Source organism: Heptranchias perlo, chromosome 16 (genome assembly GCF_035084215.1).
Source record: "Heptranchias perlo isolate sHepPer1 chromosome 16, sHepPer1.hap1, whole genome shotgun sequence".
In the NCBI taxonomy this organism is placed as follows: domain Eukaryota; kingdom Metazoa; phylum Chordata; class Chondrichthyes; order Hexanchiformes; family Hexanchidae; genus Heptranchias; species Heptranchias perlo.
This window is the reverse complement of record NC_090340.1, coordinates 62058360-62080258: the sequence shown is the minus strand read 5'-3', so window position 1 is coordinate 62080258 and position 21899 is coordinate 62058360. Positions and strand designations below refer to the sequence as shown.

The window sequence follows — 21899 nt, the reverse complement described above, 5'->3', positions numbered from 1 at the left end:
AGTTTCAACAGTTTATTTGCGTGAACCCAGACTGAGCAGTGAGCTGCCCAAATTCAATCACCCTGCCTTTCGGAACAGGAGGAGGCCATCCAGTCCTTCGAGCCTGTTCCACCATTCAATTAGATCATGGCTGGTCTGCACCTCAGTACCGTTTGCTCCAGCTTCTGACACACACAGGTGTTTTTTAAATTCTAATGAAGGGTACCCACCTGAAATATCATTACCCGTCCGTTCTCTTTACAGATGCTGACTGATCAGCTGTACGTTTCCGCAGGTTCTGTTTCCAGTTTTAGATTTCCAGCATTTGCTGGGTTTTTTTTTATTAATTAAAAGCTGAAGTGTTTTGCGTACCCTAGTTCCCCACTTGGCTCTGTGGCTAAGGATTTGTTGTTGACCTAAATAGCAGCAGTAGGTCAGTGGTTCGACACAGAATGTGTGCCCGCGATTAGCTGTGGAGGGAGGGCACTCAGTAGCCGAGCATTTGACTGGAGATGAAGAGGTGGTTGATTCACACCCAGCCGCCTCCTGGTTAAGAGAAGGTGTGTGCGCGCGCAGACTTAAGTTTTCTTCTTCAGGGAACGAGCAGGGTTTAAAGTCGTTGGCTCTCGTGTGAAGCTAGCAGTGGTGCAATGGGCATCCTCTTGTGCTGAAGTTTCTGAATGCACGATTCTACAGGACAAATGTGCAGACAAGGACTTGCAAAGTAATGTAGCGGAAGGTGATTTTTCGTGTCTGCGCCCTAGAGGCACCGACACTGATTTACCTCTTAATTTACTTCTGGATTCTCTAGCCAGAAATACCCACGACTTCACCATGCAGCGAGGTTCCAATCTTGGCCAGGGTCTGTTGGGTGGGGAGAATGAAAATGAATGCTGAACAAAGGACGGGTACTTTTTCCACCGGCCAAGGCAAGAGAGCAGTGGGGTCGCCCAGCGTGAGCTGACCTCTCACACCTGTCGGCTGCATCGTTGGGAGATTATGAGCAGGTCGCCTGCCTTTGCCTTGTTTTCAGATCCCTCCATGGCCTCGCCCCTCCCTATCTCTGTAACCTCCTTCAGCCCTACAACCCTCCGAGATCTCTGCGCTCCTCCAATTCTGGCCTCTTGCGTATCCCTAATTTCCAATGCTCCACCATTGGCGGCCGTGCCTTCAGCTGCCTCGGCCTTGTGCTCTGGAATTCCCTCCCTGAACCCCTCTACTTCTTTGACCAAGTCTTTGGTCACCTGTCCTAATATCCCCTTATGTAGTTTGGTGTCAATTTTTTGATCGCTCCGCGAAGTGCCTTGGGATGTTTTGCTATGTTAAAGGTGCAATATAAATGCAAGTCATTGTCGTGTGACACACTAAATAGCTGAAATGTGTGGTTGGGGAAGGAACGTTGGGGCAGTTTTTAGTGGCCAGAATTTAGGGGATGAAATGAATTGCAGGCAAATTTTGTGCCCAACGTGAGGCATGCTGGAAACCAAAGCCGGAAATACACAGCAGGCTGATTGGCATTTGATGCAGAATAGGCAGGAGGGTGTAGATCCTCCAGAACTGAAGCCTGAGAAATAAGCGAGCCCCTTGTTTAGGTAGGAGGGGGTGTCAGAAACCCCATGCTGCAGTCACTGAGACGGAGTTAGTTGGTTGAATGACATGCAAACTGCTTAGTAGAAAAGCAAGAACCTGTTAAAATGATATAAAGAATATGCGAATGAGGCAAAGAAAAGACATTGGACAGATTAAAAAGTGGAAGCAGCTCTGATCAGCCGTGGCTCGGTATGTAGCACTCTCTCCTCTTGAGTCAGAAGGCCATAGGTTCAAGTCCTACTGCAGACACTAGCACGTTGTCCTCTGAGATTGTTAGTTCTGTGGGCCCATGCCCACTTGTAGCTGAATTGAGACTGCCCAGACTAATTTCTGTTAATCTATTACTGCTGGCTGCAAGGGTCCGATCACCCCATCGGTATAGGTTATATTTGAACACGAGTCTCTGGTGAAAGGCAGGCGTTTAACGCACTGCGCCCCTCAAGCCTGCATTGATTTTTTTTTTCGATGTTTGAGCTCATGTTCAACATTTTGTTCAAAGGAGTGAAGATTATTTAGAATTACATAGAATGTACAGCACAGAAACAGGCCATTCAGCCCAACTGGTCCATGCCGGTGTTTATGCTCCACACGAGCCTCCTCCCTACTTCATCTAACTCTACCAACATATCCTTCTATTCCTTTCTCTCTCGTGTTTATCTAGCTTCCCCTTAAATGCACCTATGCTATTTGTCTAAACTACTCCTTGTGGTAGCAAGTTCCATACTCTAACTACTCTTTGGGTAAAGAAGTTTCTCCTGAATTTCTTATTGGATTTATTGGTGACTATCTTATCTTATAGTCCCTAGTTTTGGTCTCCCACACAAGTGGAAACAGCTCTGTGTCTAACTTATCGAATCCTTTCGTAATCTTCAAAGACCTCTATCAGGTCACCTCTCAGCCTTTTTTCTGGAGAAAAGATCCCTGGCCCCAGTAGATACTTAGTTCAGGTGTTTTCTTGGATTCCTTGATTCTGATGGGTGGTGATGTACCCCCTACATCCAGTTCATGTGCGTGAGGTTTATAATTGATTTTAAATGCTTCTGCCGTGGTGGTTTACTGTTGGTTCTGCCTGTTTTTCAGTCCTGCAGGATGGGACAAAGATAAGAAAATTGCTATTTTACATGAGAACTTTGCGACAGTGAAACAAGACGACGCCTATGAAGATATTGTAGGGAAGCCTCTGGTCAAAAAGGTACCTCAGATGATAAAAGTCCTCCCTACATTCACCTCCGAAGCATTGCTCGGCTTTGCCAGGTTAAAGCTGCTCCCATCCCCGACCATCTCACCTGTCTCTCACTTTTCCTTCTCCTAAAGGCAGCAACTATAATGATCAGGACTGGCTAAGCGCCCTGCTCAGCTCTGACGCGCCCCACACAACTGAGCAGCCTTCCGCCTCATTGCCTGGGCCCACACATGGAAGCATGGTCTCTCGGATGAGGTACTGAGGGCTGCTGCTGCTGCTGCCCTTGACCCAGCTTAAGGAGTGTAAAGGTGGGGAGGGGCAGGTCAGAAGAAATTATTTCATACAGAACATTGGTGGAATGTGGAGCACATAGCCGCAAAGTGGCTATTGATCAGTCAGTCTTGGCTTTTAAGTGGAAGCTGGACAAACGTGAAAATATTAAAGGCGGTGGGGAAGGAGCTGGGAAATGTGACTCGCTCCTGCCTGGAGCTAGCAGGAGGGACAAACGTGATGGGCTGAATGGCTTCCCTCTGTTTCAAGCATTTGAAGTGCTGCCTTTGAGAAGCAGAAAAAAAAATTGGGGAGGAACTTTTTTTAAAAAACGTTTTTGGCGAAGTTTTGACAGGAATGGAAAGTTTTTGGTTTGTGTTGACTTTAAGTGACTCTAGGTCAGTGTGGGGCCAGCTGGGAATTTGCAGACGAGGCGCTCCACACCAGCTCTCGGTATCCTTTAGTTAGCCACCAGACTCCACCTCACTGAGCGGTGACTGGTGGAGGTGGCCCTTAGATCAGAATCAAAGTGTCAGCTGACCTATGGCGGGAGAGCAGTAGGAGGTCCCGAAATTGGCCTCCAGTACCGAGAAACTAGGGATGGTTCCAAGCTCCTGATAACTATCCGGTGACTCCTGCTGGAAAGTGCATTTGGGTGGGTGTCAGGAGATAATGGGATCAACCTCTGAAGCACTCCGTAGCTGAATAGTTTAGTCTTGCATGATTTTTTTCCCCCGTGCTTCTAAAAATGATTAGTGATCAGAGGTGGGGAGTCTTGGCTCAACCTTGGCACCCTTCCCACCCCCCCCCCCCCCCCCCTTGCCAAAACAGGCAAACTAGGGTTGCCAACTCCAGTTGCCCATATTCCTGGAGGTTTCATCACATGACCTCCAGCCTCCAACTGCCCAGCCCAGTCAAACAGCCTTTATTCCCCCATCTCCAATATTTTTATAACTAAGCTAAAGTGTTTCAAAGAAAATGAAAAAAAGCACACAATTATTTTCAACGCTCCCTATGATTTATCTCCCAGGTTGCTCGCAGCAGGTTAATCTTTTAATTCCCGGAGGATTGGCAACTCTAAAACAAACAGCCTGCCAGCACTCGTTGAGCTCGCACATGAAGACTGGCTCCTTAGGGAGCTACTGACACCCACACAAGCGTACTCCAGCACCCCCTTTTTTTTTGAGATTTCATTTAGAGTATTGCATTCAGCACTGGGCACCGCACGAAGGAGGGGATGCAATGCCGATTCACCAGAATGATACCGGGGCTAAAAGGGTTAAATTGAGGACAGGTTGCATAGTCTATGCTTATAATTTAGAAGATTAAAGGGGTGATCTAATTGAGGTGTTTAAGATGATTAAAGGATTTGACAGGGTAGATAGAGAGAAACTATTTCCTCTGGTGGGGGGAGTCCAGAACAAGGGGATATAACCTTAAAATTAGAGCTGGGCCGTTCAGGGGTAATGTCAGGAAGCATTTCTTTACACAAAGGGTAGTGGAAATCTGTAAAACTCTCTCCCAAAAAGCTGTTGAGGCTGGGGGTCAATTGGAAATTTCAAAACTGAGTTTTTTTTAAGCAAGGGATACGCAATCAAGGCGGGTGGGTGGAGTTAAGATACAGATCGGCCGTCATCTGATTGAATGGTGGAACAGGCTCGAGGGGCTGACTGGATTCCTCCTGTTACCAAATGTTCCACCAAAGAGTTGACTGCTTGAGAGAAAAAGAAGGAATTTTGCTGCTCTTTCGATGCCACCATCCGTATATATTCACTTCAGATTGTGTCTTTTTCCAGCCAGTCCATGATAAAGAAGTGGCAGCGGAGGACGAGCAAGTTTTCCTCATGAAGCAACAGGTGAGATTGCGCCGACGTGAGTGTTGAGGTCATCGGTGCCCTCCTTCTCCTTCTCCTGCCTCGGAACGACCTTCACCTCACGGGACGGGAATGCTCCCGTGACCTGTGCGGAATTTCTTTTTGGTCTCCTGTCCGGGAAAAGCTGGAGTTTGTGGCCCTCTGGTGGTGGCACTGCAGACTTCGACCTTCCTTGGTATTGCCGTTACCCTTTCATTTTTAAGCAGCTATATTTTAAACGGCCGGGAAATAACGTCACTGTACGCAGCCTGTTCCCCAGGGGTCAGTGCTGGGACCACTGCTTTCCTTGATATATATTAATGACCTCAACTTGGGTGTACAGGGCACAATTTCAAAATTTGCAGATGACAAAAAACTTGGAAGTGTAGTGAACATTGAGGAGGATAGTGATCGACATTAAGAGGATATAGGCAGGCTGGTGGCATGGGCAGACACGTGGCAGATGAAATTTAACGCAGAAAAATGTGAGGTTATGAATTTCGATAGGAAAAATGAAGAGAGGCAATATAAACTAGAGGGCGCAATTCTAAAAGGGGTACAGGATCAGAGGGATCTGGGCGTACATGTGCACAAATCATTGAAGATGGCAGGGCAGGTTGAGAAAGCAGTTTAAAAAAACATACGGGGTCCTGGGCTTTATAAATAGAGGCATAGAGTACAAACGCAAGGACGTCGCGATGAGCCTTTTATAAAACACTGATTCAGCCACAACTGGAGTATTGTGTCCTGTTCTAAGCACCGCACTTTAGGAAGGATGTGAAGGCCTTAGAGGGTGTAGAAGAGATTTACTAGAATGATTCCAGGGATGAGGGACTTTAGTTACATTGATAAACTGGAGAAGCTGAGGTTGTTCTCCTGGGAACAGAGAAGGTTGCGAGGAGATTTGATAGAGGTGTTCAAAATCATGAAGGGTCTAGACAGAGTAGATAGAGAGAAACTGTTCCCATTGGCGGAAGGGTCAAGAACCAGAGGACATAGATTTAAGGTGATATGAGAAACTTTTTTACACAGGGAGTGGTTGTGATCTGGAATGCACTGTACGAGAGAGTGGTGGAAGCAGATTCAATCATGGCCTTCAAAAGGGAACTGGATAAGTACTTGAAACGAAAAAATTTGCAGGGCTATGGGGTTAGGGCGGGGCAGTGGGACTAGCTGGATTGCTTGTGCATAGAACCAGCGATGGACCGAATGGCCTCCATCCATGCTGTAACCTTTATGATTCTAATTCAGATTCAGGTGGACTGGCATCTATGAACTGGCTCTCTGCATTTACAGTGCTAATTTCTGGCTCCCTAATCCTGACAGCAGACCCATAACCCCCTGTTTTATTTTAAAAAGGGTGTCTTTGAGCCTGTCGCAGGGATGAAGAAGCCCGATTAGTGAGCATCAGGTGGCAGCTCACCGGCCCTGGAGTCGGCACCAGTATAAACGCAGCTTTAGAGAGTTACTAGATTTTGGAAAACCGCTACAAAGAAAGGCAACAGTTCAAGTGGAATGCCCACCACCACCACCTCAGGACAACGAGGGACGGGCAATAAATAACGCCTTGCCGGCGATGCTCACATGCCCAGAATGTTTTTTTTTAAACATCCTCAGCGCAAATCCTACATTTTCAAGGCAATTACTGAATTTTTTGGGGTGAGAAGGTGCAAGGTTAGATTGTGACCTCATTTTCCCTCCTCCAGCCTGAATTATGTTCTCTTTTCTCTTGACTTCCCCAGCCGATGAACCAGGAGTGTGGGGAAAATGATTTTGCAGCTCCACCTCAAGGGTCCACCTACGCTGCTGTGAACCACTGGGTGGCGCTGAGGGACCAGCCTCGTGCCGAGTCTGCTTCCACTTCAACAACAACTTGCATTTATATAGCGCCTTTAACGTAACAAAACGTCCCAAGGTGCCAGCCACGTGGAAAGGCCGGGCGTAGCCGTGACTGGCACCTCTGGTCTGGGGTAAAACTGCGGGTGTGATGATGCTGTATATTAGCACTGCAACTCACTTCGCTACCCTTATGCCGTACATCTCTGGGAACCCTGCTCCAATCTAGCACAGTCTGGTGGGCCTGTAAAGTTATTGGTTTTTCAGAGTTCATTCTCGGGATGTGGATGTTGCATTTATTGCCCACCCCTAGTTGCCCTTGAGACGGTGGTGATGGGCCGCCTTCCTGAACCGCTGCAGTCTACTGAGATACCATTGAGTGGTTTGCTAGATCCGTTCAAAGGGCAGTTGAGAGTCAACCACGTTGGCGTGAGACTGGAGTCACATATAGGCTCAGACTGGGTAAGGCCGGCAGGTTTCCTTCCCCAAAGGATATTAGTGAACCATTTGGGTTTTTACGAAAATTCGACAGCTTCATGGTCACTTTTACTGATACCAGCTTTTTATTTCCAGGTTTCAAAGTCTCATGGTGAGATTCGAATTCACATTCTCTATTATTAGTCCAGTAACAGAACCACTACACTACCGTACCCCTCTGTTGTGGCTTTGAGTTTTACAATGCATCACATTAAAAATAGATACGATATAATCATTCTCTTCCCTTCTCTTTCGCTCCACCCTGCAAAATGGGATTGCACAGAAAAACAAGTGTCTGATCAAATGCTGGCTTTGACCATCTGCTCACGTCCCAAAGCTTAGTCTGACCATTGTAAACAATTTTACAACACCAAGTTATAGTCCAGCAATTTTATTTTAAATTCACAAGCTTTCGGAGGCTTCCTCCTTCCTCAGGTGAACTCAGTCTGACCAGGAACACAAGCTGATATTGATGACTTGACAAATGCTGCAGTGAGGCTGCCACTTTCTCTGTCTGTGGTGAGACAATATCACCCCTTTCAGATGTGTTCTAACCCTGTGTACCCTTTCTCTTGCAGTCTCTTCTTGCCAAACAACCTGCCACTCCTTCAAGACCTGCCGTAAGTCTGAACAAAAGAGCTTGAATTGTCTAAAATGAAAACTTGTGTTTGTTTATTTTTTTAGAAAGGGCTGCATGTTCCTCTGGACTGCCCCATTATCCCCATGTGGAGAGAGCCCCAATGCACTTAACCGGCGTGTCCAAAGATGCCTGTACATTTGCGCCGCTTTTTAATTCAAATTCCGGGAGGCCAACGTCCGTGAGCTCTCTAATCCCACCGGCCGATTTCAGAGTCTGGGTCTTCTGCTAGCGCAAGGGAGTTAGAGTTAGCAATGTGAATGCTGGGAGCTGTCTCACGGCCTCCTGGATTCAGACAGATGCAATATAAAAGCAGGTTAAGTTGTTCTTGTTGTCGTTCCTTGTGCTGCAGAACTGCCGATGTAGAGGCAGCCTGAGAATGGACAGTTACTGCGGAACTCCTGATTTCAGAATACCACGTGGAGGTGCTCCCGCGAGGTAGGCCAGCTGCCTGTCTGCTGAATTCACCCTGTTGTTACTGCAGACCAGCTACAGAGCATCAGCAGGACAACTGCACATGTGCAGCTGGCGTGATGAGTTTATTATTCTTGCCGTGGACCTTCCTTAATTTTTTTTTTGTGAGGAGAGGAGAAAGTGATGCGGAGCAGTACGAAAGCAGTTTGAATTTATTGCTGAGGGAGGCGATTGGGCCCATCGTGTCTGTGCCGACTTTTTGCAAGAGCAATCCAAAAATCAACTCCACTGTCCCGCTCTCTCCTCTTAGCCCAGTATCTTCCTCCGCTTCAAATATTGATCCAGTTTTCCTTTTAAAAGATGCAACGGTCCCTGACTGAACCACTCCCTGTGGCAGAGGATTCCATGCTCCAATCCCCTGAAGAATATTTTCCTGCCCTCTTTCCTCACCATCTTAGTGACCATTTTAAATTGATAATTCTCGTTCCTGACTCCCCAACCAGCTGAAATAGTCTTTCCCTGTTCACTATCAAAACCAGTCACAATTTTAAAAAACCCATAAATCTTTTAGCCTTCTCTGCTCCAGTGGAAATAGTTAGAATCTCTCTCCTTATATAAGAAAGACAGACTTTAGTGCCTTTCACGACATCCCAAAGCACTTTACAGCCAGTGAAGTATTTTTGAAGTGTACGCATTGTTGTAATGTAGGAAACGCAGCAGCCAATTTGTGCACAGCAAAGTTCCACAGACATGAGATAATGACCAGATAATCTGTGCTGTTGATTGAGGGATAAATATTGGCCAGGACACTGGGGAGAACGCCCCTGCTCTTTGAAATAATGCCTCAGGATCTATTATGCCCATCTGAGAGGGCAGATGGGGCCTCTGTTTAATGCCTCATCTGAAAGACGGCACCTCCAACAGTGCAGCGTTCCCTCAGTCCTGCTGAATCTTACACAGAGCACTTAATAGGATCAAACGAGAATATATTGAACTCTGAAAGTATATGCGCTGCCCTCTCAAGGCATGAGATTAAATTATTCATCAAATGGGGAAGCTGGCTGCCAATCTCCACACGAGATAGTCAGGCGAAGAGAAAAGGGAGATTCCAAGATGTGAGTCTGCATTTAGTGATTGCAATCTTCTGTTACTGAGCAGTAGAAAGTCACCAGCTTTAAGATCTGGAATTCCACTGCCTGAAAGGGTGGCGGAAGCAGATTCAGTAGCAACTTTCAAAAGGCAATTGGATAAATACTTGAACAAGTCAATATTTGCAGGGCTATGGGGAGTGGGATTAATGGGATAGCTCTTTCAAAAGAGCTGGTACAGGTGCGATGGGCCGAATAGCCGCCTCCTGTGCTATATGATTCTGTAGTGACCTGGCAACCATGGGCGATCCCGTGTGGGTCACGGGGTTGCGTCAGTTCACTGAATGTCAGTTTTTGGATGTTGTCACAGGGTAAAGGGAGCTTCTCCCATTTTAAGGCCAACCTGAAATGCCGGAAGCGGGGTAAGTATCATCGCATCCCAGCGGTGTGAAAATGCTGATTTAAAAAAAAAAAAAAAAATTTTTTTTTAACAGATTTAAAAGTCCAACTTGAACAATGTGTTTTCTTGTGATTGCTCTCAGGATTCTCCAAGGCCACCGGGTGGCTCCCCCAGGACCCCAAGACAACCAGGTGGGACAAACATGGTGACTGCGGTCCCACCCATCACATCCGGAACCCCGAAAGGTGAGTGCTGTAAGCAACAGGTGAAGAAAGGTAATTTGTTACCAGGAAAGGCTGAACAGGCTGGGGCTCTTTTCTCCAGAGAAGAGACGGCTGAGAGGTGACCCGATGGAGGTCTTCAAAATTATGAAGGGTTTCGATAGGGTTGATGTGAAGATGTTTCCACTTGTGGGGAAGTCCAAAACTAGGGGCCATTAATATAAAATATTGACTAATAAATCCAATAGAGAATTCAGGAGAAACTTGTTTACCCAGAGAGTGGTGAGAATATGGAACTCGCTACCACAAGGAGTATTTGAGGTGAATAGCATAGTTGCATTTAAGGGGAAGCTCGATAAACATATGAGGAAGAAAGGAATAGAAGGATCTGTTGATAGGATGAGATGAAGTAGGGAGGGAGGAGGCTCCTGTGGAGCATAACCACCAACATGAACCTGTTGGGCCGAATGGCCTGTTTCTGTGCTGTGTATTCTGTGTAAAACTGTTTCCAGTGGCAGGGGGCTTGGTAACCAGAGGGGCACAGATAGGATGGATACTAAGGAGCTTTTTCCCTTCGTTGAGGGTTCTATAACAAGGGGACATAGATTCAAGGTAAAAGGCGGGAGGTTTAGAGGGGATTTGAGAAAGAACTTTTTCACCCAGAGGGTGGTTGGAGTCTGGAACTCACTGCCTGAAAGGGTTGTGGAGGCAGGAACCCTCACAACATTCAAGAAGCATTTGGATGAGCACTTGAAATGCCATAGCATACAAGGCTACGGACCAAATGCTGGAATATGGGATTAGAGTAGACAGGGCTTGATGGCCGGCGCGGACACGATGGGCCGAAGGGCCTCTATCCGTGCTGTATGACTCTATGACTCTATGTAACCAGAGGACACAGATTTAAGATAATTGGCAAAAAAGCCAGGGGGGTGATGAGAGAGGGTTTTTACTCAGCGAGATATATGATCTGGAATGCACTGCCTGAAAGGGTGGTGGAAGCGGATTTGTTAGTAACTTTCGAAAGGAAATTGGGTAAACACTTAAAAAGGAAAAAAATAGCAGGGCTGTGGGGTAAGTGCAGGGGGAGTGGGACTAATTGGAAAGCTCTTTGAGAGCTGGCACAGACACGACGGGCCGAATGTCGTCCTCCTGTGTTCTGATTCTACCATCCATCCCAGGACCCTCCTATTGCCTGATCCCAGCAGAGAAGTTGTGTCTTGGACAACTACACACTTGCGGTGCCAACTCCACCGCTTAACACTCCAAGGACCTTCCTTATCCCTTCCCAAATTTAGTGGCAGTGTTACCTTCCCCACATTGTAAACCCCGACCCGTACCCCTTTTTAAAAAAAAATTGCAATTGTCCTTTGGAGACCTGGCATCCCCTACTGGCCACAATTTATTACATTCCAGCAATTCCATTGCTCCACCAGGGGCAGTCTTACACAGGGGCAGGAGTAGGCCATTCAGCCCCTTGCGCCTGCTCCACCATTCAGTTAGATCATGGCTGATCTGTCTCTCAACCCCCATTTACCCACCTTTGTTCCATATTCCTTGATATCCTTGCCTAATAAAAATCTATCGATCTCAGTCTTGTAAATTTCAATTGATCCACAGCCTTTTGGTGGGGGAGAGTATTCCAGATTTCTTGCATCCTTTGTGTGAAGAAATGCTTCCTGATTTTACTCCTGAATTGCCTGGCTCTAACTTTAAGTTTGTACTCTCTCTTGTTCTTGATTTCCCCCATCATGAGGAAATAGTTTCTCTGCATCTACCCTATCAAATCCTTTTATCATTTTTAGATTAATATAAATTCGTGTTAGAATGTCCTATACAATTCGTATACCTTCAACAAAAAAAAAATCATGGATTACCTCAGGATTATGCCTTGCCCTTAATACTGGGAATGTACATACTGGGAAGCCACAGATCCTGTGAAAGCTTACAACTGGAGAAAGGAAGGTTTAGGGAGACTTTAATGAGGTATTCAGGATTCTAAAGAATAGAGGTATATTTAACCCCAAAATTGGCTCAGTGGCAGGAAGCAAAGGGTAATGGTCGACAGGTGTTTTTGCGACTGGAAGGCTGTTTCCAGTGGTGATCTGCAGGGCTCAATACTCGGTCCCTTGGTCTTTGTGGTATGGACTTGAACGTAGGGGGCGTGATTAAGAAGTTTGCAGATGATACAAAAATTGGCCGTGTGGTTGATAGTGAGGAGGAAAGCTGTAGATTGCAGGAAGATATCAATGGACTGGATAGGTGAGCAGAAAAGTGGCAAATGGAATTCAATCCAGAGAAATGTGAGGTAATGCATTTGGGGAGGGCAAACAAGACAAGGGAGTACACAATAAATGGGAGGATACTAAGGTGTAGATGAAGTGAGGGACCTTGGAGTGCACGTCCACAGATCCCTGACGATAGCAGGACAGATAGATAAGTTGGTTAAGAAGGCATATGGAATACTTTCCTTTATTAGCTGAGGCATAGAATATAAGAGCAGGGAGGTTATGCTGGAACTGTATAAAACACTGGTTAGGCCACAGCTCGAGTACTGCGTACAGTTCTGCTCACCATATTACAGGAAAGATGTGATTGCACTAGAGAGGGTGCAGAGGAGATTTACGAGGATGTTGCCAGGACTGGAGAATTTTAGCTTAGATAAGATTGGATAGGCTGGGGTTGTTTTCTTTGGAACAAAGGAGGCTGAGGGGAGATTTAATTGAAGTGTATAAAATTATGAGGGGACTAGATAGAGTGGATAGGGAGGACCTATTTCCCTTAGTAGAGGAGTCAGTGACCAGGGGGCATAGATTTAAAATAATTGATAGAAGGATTAGAGGGGAACTGAGGAGAAATATTTTCACCCAGAGGGTGGTGGGGGTCTGGAACTCACTGCCTGAAAGGGTGGTAGAGGCAGAAACCCTCAATTCATTTAACAAGTACGAAGTGCTGTAACCTACAGGGCTACGGACCAAGTGCTGGAAAGTGGGATTGAGCTGGATAGCTCTTTTTCGGCTGGCACTGACATGATGGGCCGAATGGCGGCCTCCTGTGCCACAGTTTTCTATGATTCATTTTTCGACGTATCTGCAAACTCTAATCGGTGGGGGGATGCAGCTTTAAGCTCAGAGGAAGCAAGTGGACAGACTGTTTAGATCTCCCTACTTCCGACAAAGTGCGTGGGAGAGATTGTCCAGTGTTTCTGGGCACTGGAAAGGTAAATATCAAATTGAAAAGGATTGACAATAAGAGAGATAGAGGTTAGAATGCTGCTCTTTGAACTTTGTGACCATTTTAATGGACTCCTGCAGACCTGTGACTAACCCCAGTTACTAAAAGTGCTCACTGCATCGATAATTCTAAAAAAAAATTGAAGCCGATTTTTTAAAAGCTCTCCACGCAGTGCAGTTTTTTGACCTCTGGTTGAACTCACTCAGGATGGAGTCTGTACTTCCAGAGCACTTCTGAGACTGATTACAGCTGCATTACTCCAGTGAGCACTTAGCTGTGATTAAGTAACTTGCGAGTGTGACACAGCGCAATTCATCTTCTTGAGATCAGATTTCACTCGAGTAAAGGGTGGGGAGACGGGTCTTTCTGCAATTAAGTTTTAGTGACCGATTGTACAAAACAAATTGCCCGTGTGAGACTCTCTGAATTCAGTATATTATCATATTAAGGTTACAGCACGGAAGGAGGCCATTCGGCCCGTCGAGTCCGCACCGGTTCTGTGCACGAGCAATCCAGCTAGTCCCACTCCCCCGCCCTATCCCCGTAGCCCTGCAAATTTTTTCCTTTCAAGTACTTATCCAGTTCCCTTTTGAAGACCATGATTGAACCTGCCTCCGCCACCCCCGAGGGCAATGTAGTCCAGATCCTAACCACTCACTGTGTAATCACCCAGAGCTGTTGTACAGTTTAAAATCGATGACTGCAGGCAGAAGCCTGAGCACCAGAAGGCCCACTTCTCTAGTTAAACGTAACAAAACTGGCTTGGTTCTTTTGATCTCCTTATTCCAGAATCAGAGAATGGTTACAGCGCAGAAGGAGGCCATTTGGCCCATGCAAATTTTTTCCTTTCAAGTACTTATCCAGTTCCCTTTTGAAGGCCACGATTGAATCTGCCTCCACCACCCCCTTGGGCAGTGCATTCCAGATCCTAACCACTCGCTGTGGAGAAGAGATTTTCCTCACCATCTTTGGTTCTTTTGCCAATCACCTTAAATCTATGTCCTCTGGTTCTTGACCCTTCTGCCAATGGGAACTCTATCCACTCTGTCCAGACCCTTCATGATTTTGAATACCTCTATCAAATCTCCTCTCAACCTTCTCTACTCCAAGGAGAACAATCCCAGCTTCTCCAGTCTATCCATGTAACTAAAGTCCCTCATCCCTGGAATCATTCTAGTAAATCTTTTTTTATTTGTTCATGGGATGTGGGTGTCGCTGGCGAGGCCGGCATTTATTGCCCATCCCTAATTGCCCTTGAGAAGGTGATGGTGAGCCGCCTTCTTGAACCGCTGCAGTCCGTGTGGTGAAGGTTTTCCCACAGTGCTGTTACGAAAGGGAGTTCCAGGATTTTGACCCAGCGACGACGAAGGAACGGCGATATATTTCCAAGTTGGGATGGTGTGTGACTTGGAGGGGAGCGTGCAGGTGGTGGTGTTCCCATGTACCTGCTGCTCTTGTCCTTCGAGGTGGTTGAGGTCTCGGGTTTGGGAGGTGCTGTCGAAGAAGCCTTGGCGAGTTGCTGCAGTGCATCCTGTGGTGAAGGGAGTGAAAGTTTGGGGTGGTGGATGGGGTGCCAATCAAGCGGGAACTTTGTCCTGGATGGTGTCGAGCTTCTTGAGCGTTGGAGCTGCACTCATCAAGGCAAGTGGCGAGTATTCCATCACAATCCTGACTTGTGCCTTGTAGATGGTGGAATGGCTTTGGGGAGTCAGGAGGTGAGTCACTCGCCGCAGAATACCCAGCCTCTGGCCTGCTCTTGTAGCCATAGTATTTATATGGCTGGTCCAGTTAAGTTTCTGGTCAATGGTGACCCCCAGGATGTTGATGGTGGGGGATTCGGCGATGGTAATGCCGTTGAATGTCAAGGGGAGGTGGTTGGACACTCTCTTGTTGGAGATGGTCATTGCCTGGCACTTTTCTGGAGCGAATGTTACTTGCCACTTATGAGCCCAAGCCTGGATGTTGTCCAGGTCTTGCTGCATGCGGGCTCGGACTGCTTCATTATCTGAGGGGTTGTGTATGGAACTGAACACTGTGCAGTCATCAGCGAACATCCCCATTTCTGACCTTATGTTGGAGGGAAGGTCATTGATGAAGCAGCTGAAGATGGTTGGGCCTAGGACACTGCCTTGAGGAACTCCTGCAGCAATGTCCTGGGGCTGAGATGATTGGCCACCAACAACCACTACCATCTTCCTTTGTACTAGGTATGACTCCAGCCAATGGAGAGTTTTGCCCCTGATTCCCATTGACTTCAATTTTACTAGGGATCTTTGGTGCCACACTCGGTCAAATGCTGCCTTGATGTCAAGGGCAGTCACTCTCACCTCACCTCACCTCTGTAATTCAGCTCTTTTGTCCATGTTTGGACCAAGGCTGTAATGAGGTCTGGAGCCGAGTGGTCCTGGCGGAACCCAAACTGAGCATCGGTGAGCAGGTTATTGGTGAGTAAGTGCCGCTTGATAGCACTGTCGGCGACACCTTCCATCACTTTGCTGATGATTGAGAGTAGACTGATGGGGCGGTAATTGGCCGGATTGGATTTGCACCCTCTCTAAGGCCTTCGCATCTTTCCTAAAGTGCGATGCCCAGAACTGGACACAATACTCCAGTTGTGGCCGAACCGGTGTTTTATAAAGGTTCATTACTTCCTTGCTTTTGTACTCTATGCCTCTATTTAAAAAGCCCAGGATCCCGTATGCTTTTTTAACCACTTTCTCAATCTGCCCTGCCACCTTCAATGATTTGTGTGTAAACACCGCCAGATCGCTCTGTTCCTGCACCCCCTTTAGAATTGTGCCTTCTAGTTTACATTGCCTCTCCTTGTTCTCCCTACCGAAATGTATCACTTCACGTTTTTCTGTTAAATTTCATCTGCCACGAGTCCACCCATTCCACCAGCCTGTCTATATCCTCTTGAAGTCTATCACTATCCTCCTCACTGTTTACTACCCTTCCAAGTTTTGTCATCTGCAAATTTTGAAATTGTGCCCTGTACACCCAAGTCCAAGTCATTAATATATATCAAGAAAAGCAGTGGTCCCAGCACCGACCCCTGGGGAACACCACTGTACACCCTCCCTCCAGTCTGAAAAACAACCGTTCACCACTACTGTTTCCTGTCCCTTAGCCAATGCTGTATCCATGTTGCTACTGCCCCCTTTATTCCATGGGCCGCAATCTTGATGATAAGCCTACCATGCGGCACTTTATCAAACGCCTTTTGAAAGTCCATGTGCACCACATCAACTGCATTGCCCTCATCTACCTTCTCTGTTACCTCATCAAAAAACTCTATCAAGTTAGTTAAACACGATTTGCCTTTAACAAATCCGTGCTGGTTTTCCCTGATCAATCCACACGCGTCCAAGTGACTGTTAATTCTGTCGTGGATTATCATTACTAAAAGTTTCCCCACCACTGAGGTTAAACTGACTGGCCTGTAGTTGCTGGGTGTATCCTTACACCCTTTTTAGAACAAGGGTGTAACATTTGCAGTTCTCCAGTCTTCTGGCACCACCCCTGTTTCTACTGATGTATGGAAGATTATGACCAGTATCTCCGCAAATTCCACCCTTACTTCCCTCAGCAACCTAGGACGCATCCCATCTGGACCGGGTGACTTATCTACTTTAAGTACTGCTAGCCTTTCTAGTCCCTCTTCTTTATCAATTTTTAGCCTATCCAGTATCTCACTTATATCTTCCTTTAAAGGAACTCTGACATGCATCTTTTTCCTTGGTAAAGACAGATGCAAAGTACTCATTTAGTACCTTAGCCATCTGCTCTGTCTACATGAGTAGATCTCCTTTATGGTTCCTAATCGACCCCACCCCTCCTCTTATTACCCGTTTACTGTTTACTTGCCTGTAGAAGACTTTTGAATTCCCTTTTATGTTGGCCGCCAGTCTATTCACAGTCTCTCTTTGCCCCTCTTGTTTCCTTTTTCACTTCTCTGAACTTTTTATATTCTGCCTGGTTCTCACTTGTGTTATCAACCTGACATCTGTCATACGCCCCTTTTTTCCATTTCATCTTACTCACCATCTCTTTTGCCATCCAGGGAGCTCTGGCTTTAGTTGCCCTACCTTTCTGCCTCGTGGGAATGTGCCTAGACCACCTGAACCATCTCTCCTTTAAAGGCTGCCCACTGTTCAATTACAGTTTTGCCTGCCAGTCTTTGATTCCAATTTACCCAGGCCAGATCCGTTCTCATCCCATTGAAATCAGCCCTCCTCCATTTGAGTATTTTTAGTTTAGAGTGGTCTGTCCTTTTCCATAGCTATCCTAAACCTTAGGATACTATGATCGCTGCTCCCTAGATGCTCCCCCACTGACACTTGCTCCACTTGGCGCGCCTCATTCCCTAGAACCAAGTCCAGCAATGCCTCCTTCCTCATTGGGCTGGAAACGTACTGGTTAAGAAAGTTCTCCTGAACACATTTCAAAAATTCTTTTTCCTCTATGCCCCTTATTATTGTTATCCCAGTCTTCAAAAGTACTTAATTGGCTGTAAAGCGCTTTGGGGTGTCCTGAGGTCGTGAAAGGTGCTACAGAAATGCAAGTTTTTATCTCCTATTTCCCCCCCCCCCCCCCTCCTTTCTGTTTGAGTCCTTCTATTGATTCTGATGGGGTCCCACCAAGTTTCGGTTTCAGGCTGACTTGGTGTGTAATTCCATAAATCTCTTTTTATGCCAGGTTTCCAGCACTCAGTTTTTGTAAATCTCTCCTTGTTAAGTGTAAAGCTGTGGAGGTTGATTTACAGTGAGGGAGGGCTTTTTAATAAGAAGCAGGGAGGGTGTAACAGGCATCAGAAGGAGTGTGAAATAACACGAGCTGTTGGGGCGATGAAGTGGTGATTTACTGTTTGCAGTAGATTTTTTTTTGTAACTTGAAGGCGCGAGTGGAGATTTGACAACCTAATGAATACTGTAAATATAACTCATTTTCATGCTCCAATTCCCAGCAGCCACATATCATTTGTTAAAACTGATTTATTAAGTCTACCCAAGCACTCCTGCAATAGCTCAGTCAGTAGAGTCATGTAACTGAGCCACACAGACCTGGAAGGTCCCGGGTTCAGTTGCCAGTCTGCGCTGACTTCATCGAGGGTGACAGTAAGGGCACTGCGGTTGGCCTCCTAATCGATGGGTTGGGGAAGAGATTCAGGCAGGTTACCTGGTTCTATCCATCAAACCTCCCCTTCCCCGCCTCACCACTGGAAAGTTGAATGTCAGGTGACGACAGGGATTGGGTTCAGGTGTGACAGTCAGTAATTTGCTGGCACTCGCTTTCTAGGCTTACAGATGAAAGCTATTGATACCAGGACACTTCCCCCCGCCCCCCCCCCACCCAAATTCCACTGCCATGATCTAGGCTCAAGCATGGATAGTGGTCTTGGGTGAGAAAATTCCCCCCCCACCCCCCCCACCCCCCCAAAAAAAGTTCTAGTGTCCACGAGCATTTTGTTCTGAATTCTCCATTCTACCCCCCCCCCCACAACCTCACTGAAGATTCTGAAGACAGTTCCGGGAGCATCGCTAGTCCTCAGACACACCAGCCTAGGCAAGACAGAGGGTCAGAGGGATCTTGATGTGCAAGTTCACAGATCCCTGAAGGCGGCGGAACAGGTAGATAAGGTGGTAAAGAAGGCATATGGGATACTTGCCTTTATTAGCCGAGGCATAGAATATAAGAGCAAGGAGGTTATGATGGAGCTGTATAAAACACTGGTTAGGCCACAGCTGGAGTACTGTGTGCAGTTCTGGTCGCCACACTACAGGAAGGATGTGATCGCTTTGGAGAGGGTGCAGAGGAGATTCACCAGGATGTTACCAGGGCTGGAGCGCTTCAGCTATGAAGAGAGACTGGGAAGATTGGGTTTGTTTTCCTTGGAGCAGGGGAGGCTGAGGGGGGACATGATTGAGGTGTACAAAATTATGAGGGGCACAGATAGGATGGATACTAAGGAGCTTTTTCCCTTCGTTGAGGGTTCTATAACAAGGGGACATAGATTCAAGGTAAAAGGCGGGAGGTTTAGAGGGGATTTGAGAAAGAACTTTTTCACCCAGAGGGTGGTTGGAGTCTGGAACTCACTGCCTGAAAGGGTTGTGGAGGCAGGAACCCTCACAACGTTCAAGAAGCATTTGGATGAGCACTTGAAATGCCATAGCATACAAGGCTACGGACCAAATGCTGGAATATGTGATTAGAGTAGACAGGGCTTGATGGCCGGCGCGGACACGATGGGCCGAAGGGCCTCTATCCGTGCTGTATAACTCTATGACTCTATGACCAGCCAAGTGGCTCTCATAGGAACCAGAGGACGGCATTCAGCCCCTCGAACCTGTTCTGTCATTCAGTTACATCATGCCTGATCTGTATCTTAACTCCATTTACCCGCCTTGGTTCCGTTAACCTTAATACCCTTGCATAACAAAAATCTATCGCTCTCCGTTTTGAAATTTTCAATTGACCCCCAGCCTCAACAGCTTTTTGGGGGAGAGAGATCCTGATTTCCACTCCCCTTTGTGTGAATTTGTGCTTCCTGACATCACCCCTGAATGGCCTAGCTCTAATTTTAACGTAATGCCCTCTTGTTTCGGTCTCTCCCACCAGAGGAAATAGTTTCTCTCTCTACCCTAGCAACTCCTTTAATCATCTTAAACACTTCGATTAGATCACCCCGTAATCTTTTATATTCAAAGGAATGCAAGCTTAGTCTGTGCAACCTGTCATCATAATTTAACCCTTTTAGCCCCGGTATCATTCTGGTGCATCTTCTCCAAGGCCAATATATCCTTCCGGAGGTGCGGTGCCCAGAACTGAACGCAGTACTCCAGATGGGTTCTAACCAGAGCTTTATGCAACTGTCGCCTAACCTCCAGCCCTTTGTATTCCAGTCCCCGTGAGATAAATGCTAACATTCCATTTGCCTTTTAAATAATGTTTTCTACCCGGCCACTAGTTTTTAACGATTTGATTTCTTACTGCCAGGAATGTGTGTGTTAATCTCCTCTCCTGGATGGGAATACGTTTCTCCTCCTCCTCCTCCTCCTCCTCTTCCCCCGCCCCACCCCGGCCCGTCGTTAATGGTACGATTACTCCCCGCTTCCTTCTTCAAAAACATGGGTGAAGAGCCAACGGTCACGGGCACTGAGGTTGGAAACAGGGTGATGCGGTAAATCAGGAAGGAGTAATTAGGTGACGCCAAGTTTGGGTTTTAAAAGCCTGTGAATTATAAGACAAGGTGGTAGAGTTCCCCAGTCTTGAGATCCTGGGAAACAATGAGGTTGATGTGAGACGATTTGATTTTATCAGTGAGATTGCAGGGAGGAGATAAACCATGTGGGATCGCATACTTGGAGCTTGAGGAACAAGGGAGGGACTTTGAGAGGAGCACTGACCACGGTGTTGAGTGGAGAAAGGATGTGATGCTTGGTGAGAGTTTGGGAGTAGGGTCACCCACCAGAAGGAACACTGTTGCTGCATGATCGGCTTTTTGTCGTTTTTCCTCTGAGGGAGGAGCTTAGTGTTTATTTCTTGTGCTTGGCAATTAATGCAAAAGTCCTTGAATGCAGCTACCCCTCATTGACCACGGCACCGTGGTACAGGAGGCCGTTGAAGTGGGGGGGAACGAAAAGGAATGTGGTAGTGGTAGGGGATAGTATTGTCAGGGGGATAGAAACTGTTCTCTGCAGCAGCAACTGGGAGTCCCGAAGGCTCTGTTGCCTGGCCAGTGCCAGGGTTGAGGACATCTCCTCACGGCCGGAGAAGAACTTGGAGGGGGAGGATCCAGTTCTTGTGGTCCATGTCGGAACCATCAACAGGAAGAAATAGGAATGAGGTTCTGCTGAGGGAGTTTTTGGAGCTGGGGTCCAAATTAAAAAGCAGAACCTCAAAGGTAGTAATCTCTGGATTGCTACCTGAGCCACGCACAAATTGGCATAGGGACAAACAGTTTAAATGGTTAAACGCATGGCTGAAAGAGTGGTGTGGGAAGCGGGGGGTTCAATTCATGGGGCACTGGCACCAGTACTGGGGAAAGAGGGAGCTGTTCTGTTGGGATGGGCTCCACTTAAACCCGGCTGGGACCAGTGTCCTAGCAAATCGAATAACTGGAGTGGTAGATTGGGCTTTAAACTACTAAGAGGGAGCGGGGGAGGATAAATTTATAAGTCCAAGGAGGAATGTCAAGGCTGTAGAGCATAGTAGTGATTTGGGTTTTAAAAAAATCACCCGTATGGCCTTCTCTTCCTATTTCTTACGTTAAGAACATAAGAAATAGGAGCAGGAGTAGGCCATACGGCCCCTCGAGCCTGCTCCGCCATTCAATAAGATCATGGCTGATCATCTATCTCAACTCCACTTTCCCGCCCTATCCCCATAATCCCTTGATTCCCCTAGATTAAAAAATCGATCGATTTCAGTCTTGAATATACTCAACGACTGAGCATCCACAAGCCCTCTAAGAATTTTATACATTTCAACAAGATCACCACTCATTCTTCTGAAGTCCAGAGAATATAGGCCCATTCTCCTCAATCTCTCATGGGTCAACCCTCTCATCCCGGGAATCGATCTGGTGGTCCTTCGTTGCATGAGGGCGAAAGGAATAGAAGGATATGCCGATAAGGTGAGATGAAATCGAGTGGGAGGAGGCTCGTTTGGAGCATAAACACTGGCATGGACCTGTTGGGCCGGTTGGCCTATTTCTG

At 46.9% G+C, this 21899-nt stretch overlaps 1 protein-coding gene across 1 annotated transcript in view; it reads left to right on the top strand.

The window, feature by feature from the left end:
• The window catches only part of dync1li2 (dynein, cytoplasmic 1, light intermediate chain 2), a 96452-nt gene that overhangs the window by 66689 nt on the left and 7864 nt on the right, over positions 1–21899 (top strand). The window contains exons 8-11 of the mRNA XM_067998179.1: positions 2650–2761; positions 4819–4878; positions 7767–7808; positions 9870–9972. Of these exons, the coding sequence (XP_067854280.1) occupies positions 2650–2761; positions 4819–4878; positions 7767–7808; positions 9870–9972 (317 nt within the window). The remainder of the gene's footprint in view (positions 1–2649; positions 2762–4818; positions 4879–7766; positions 7809–9869; positions 9973–21899) is intronic.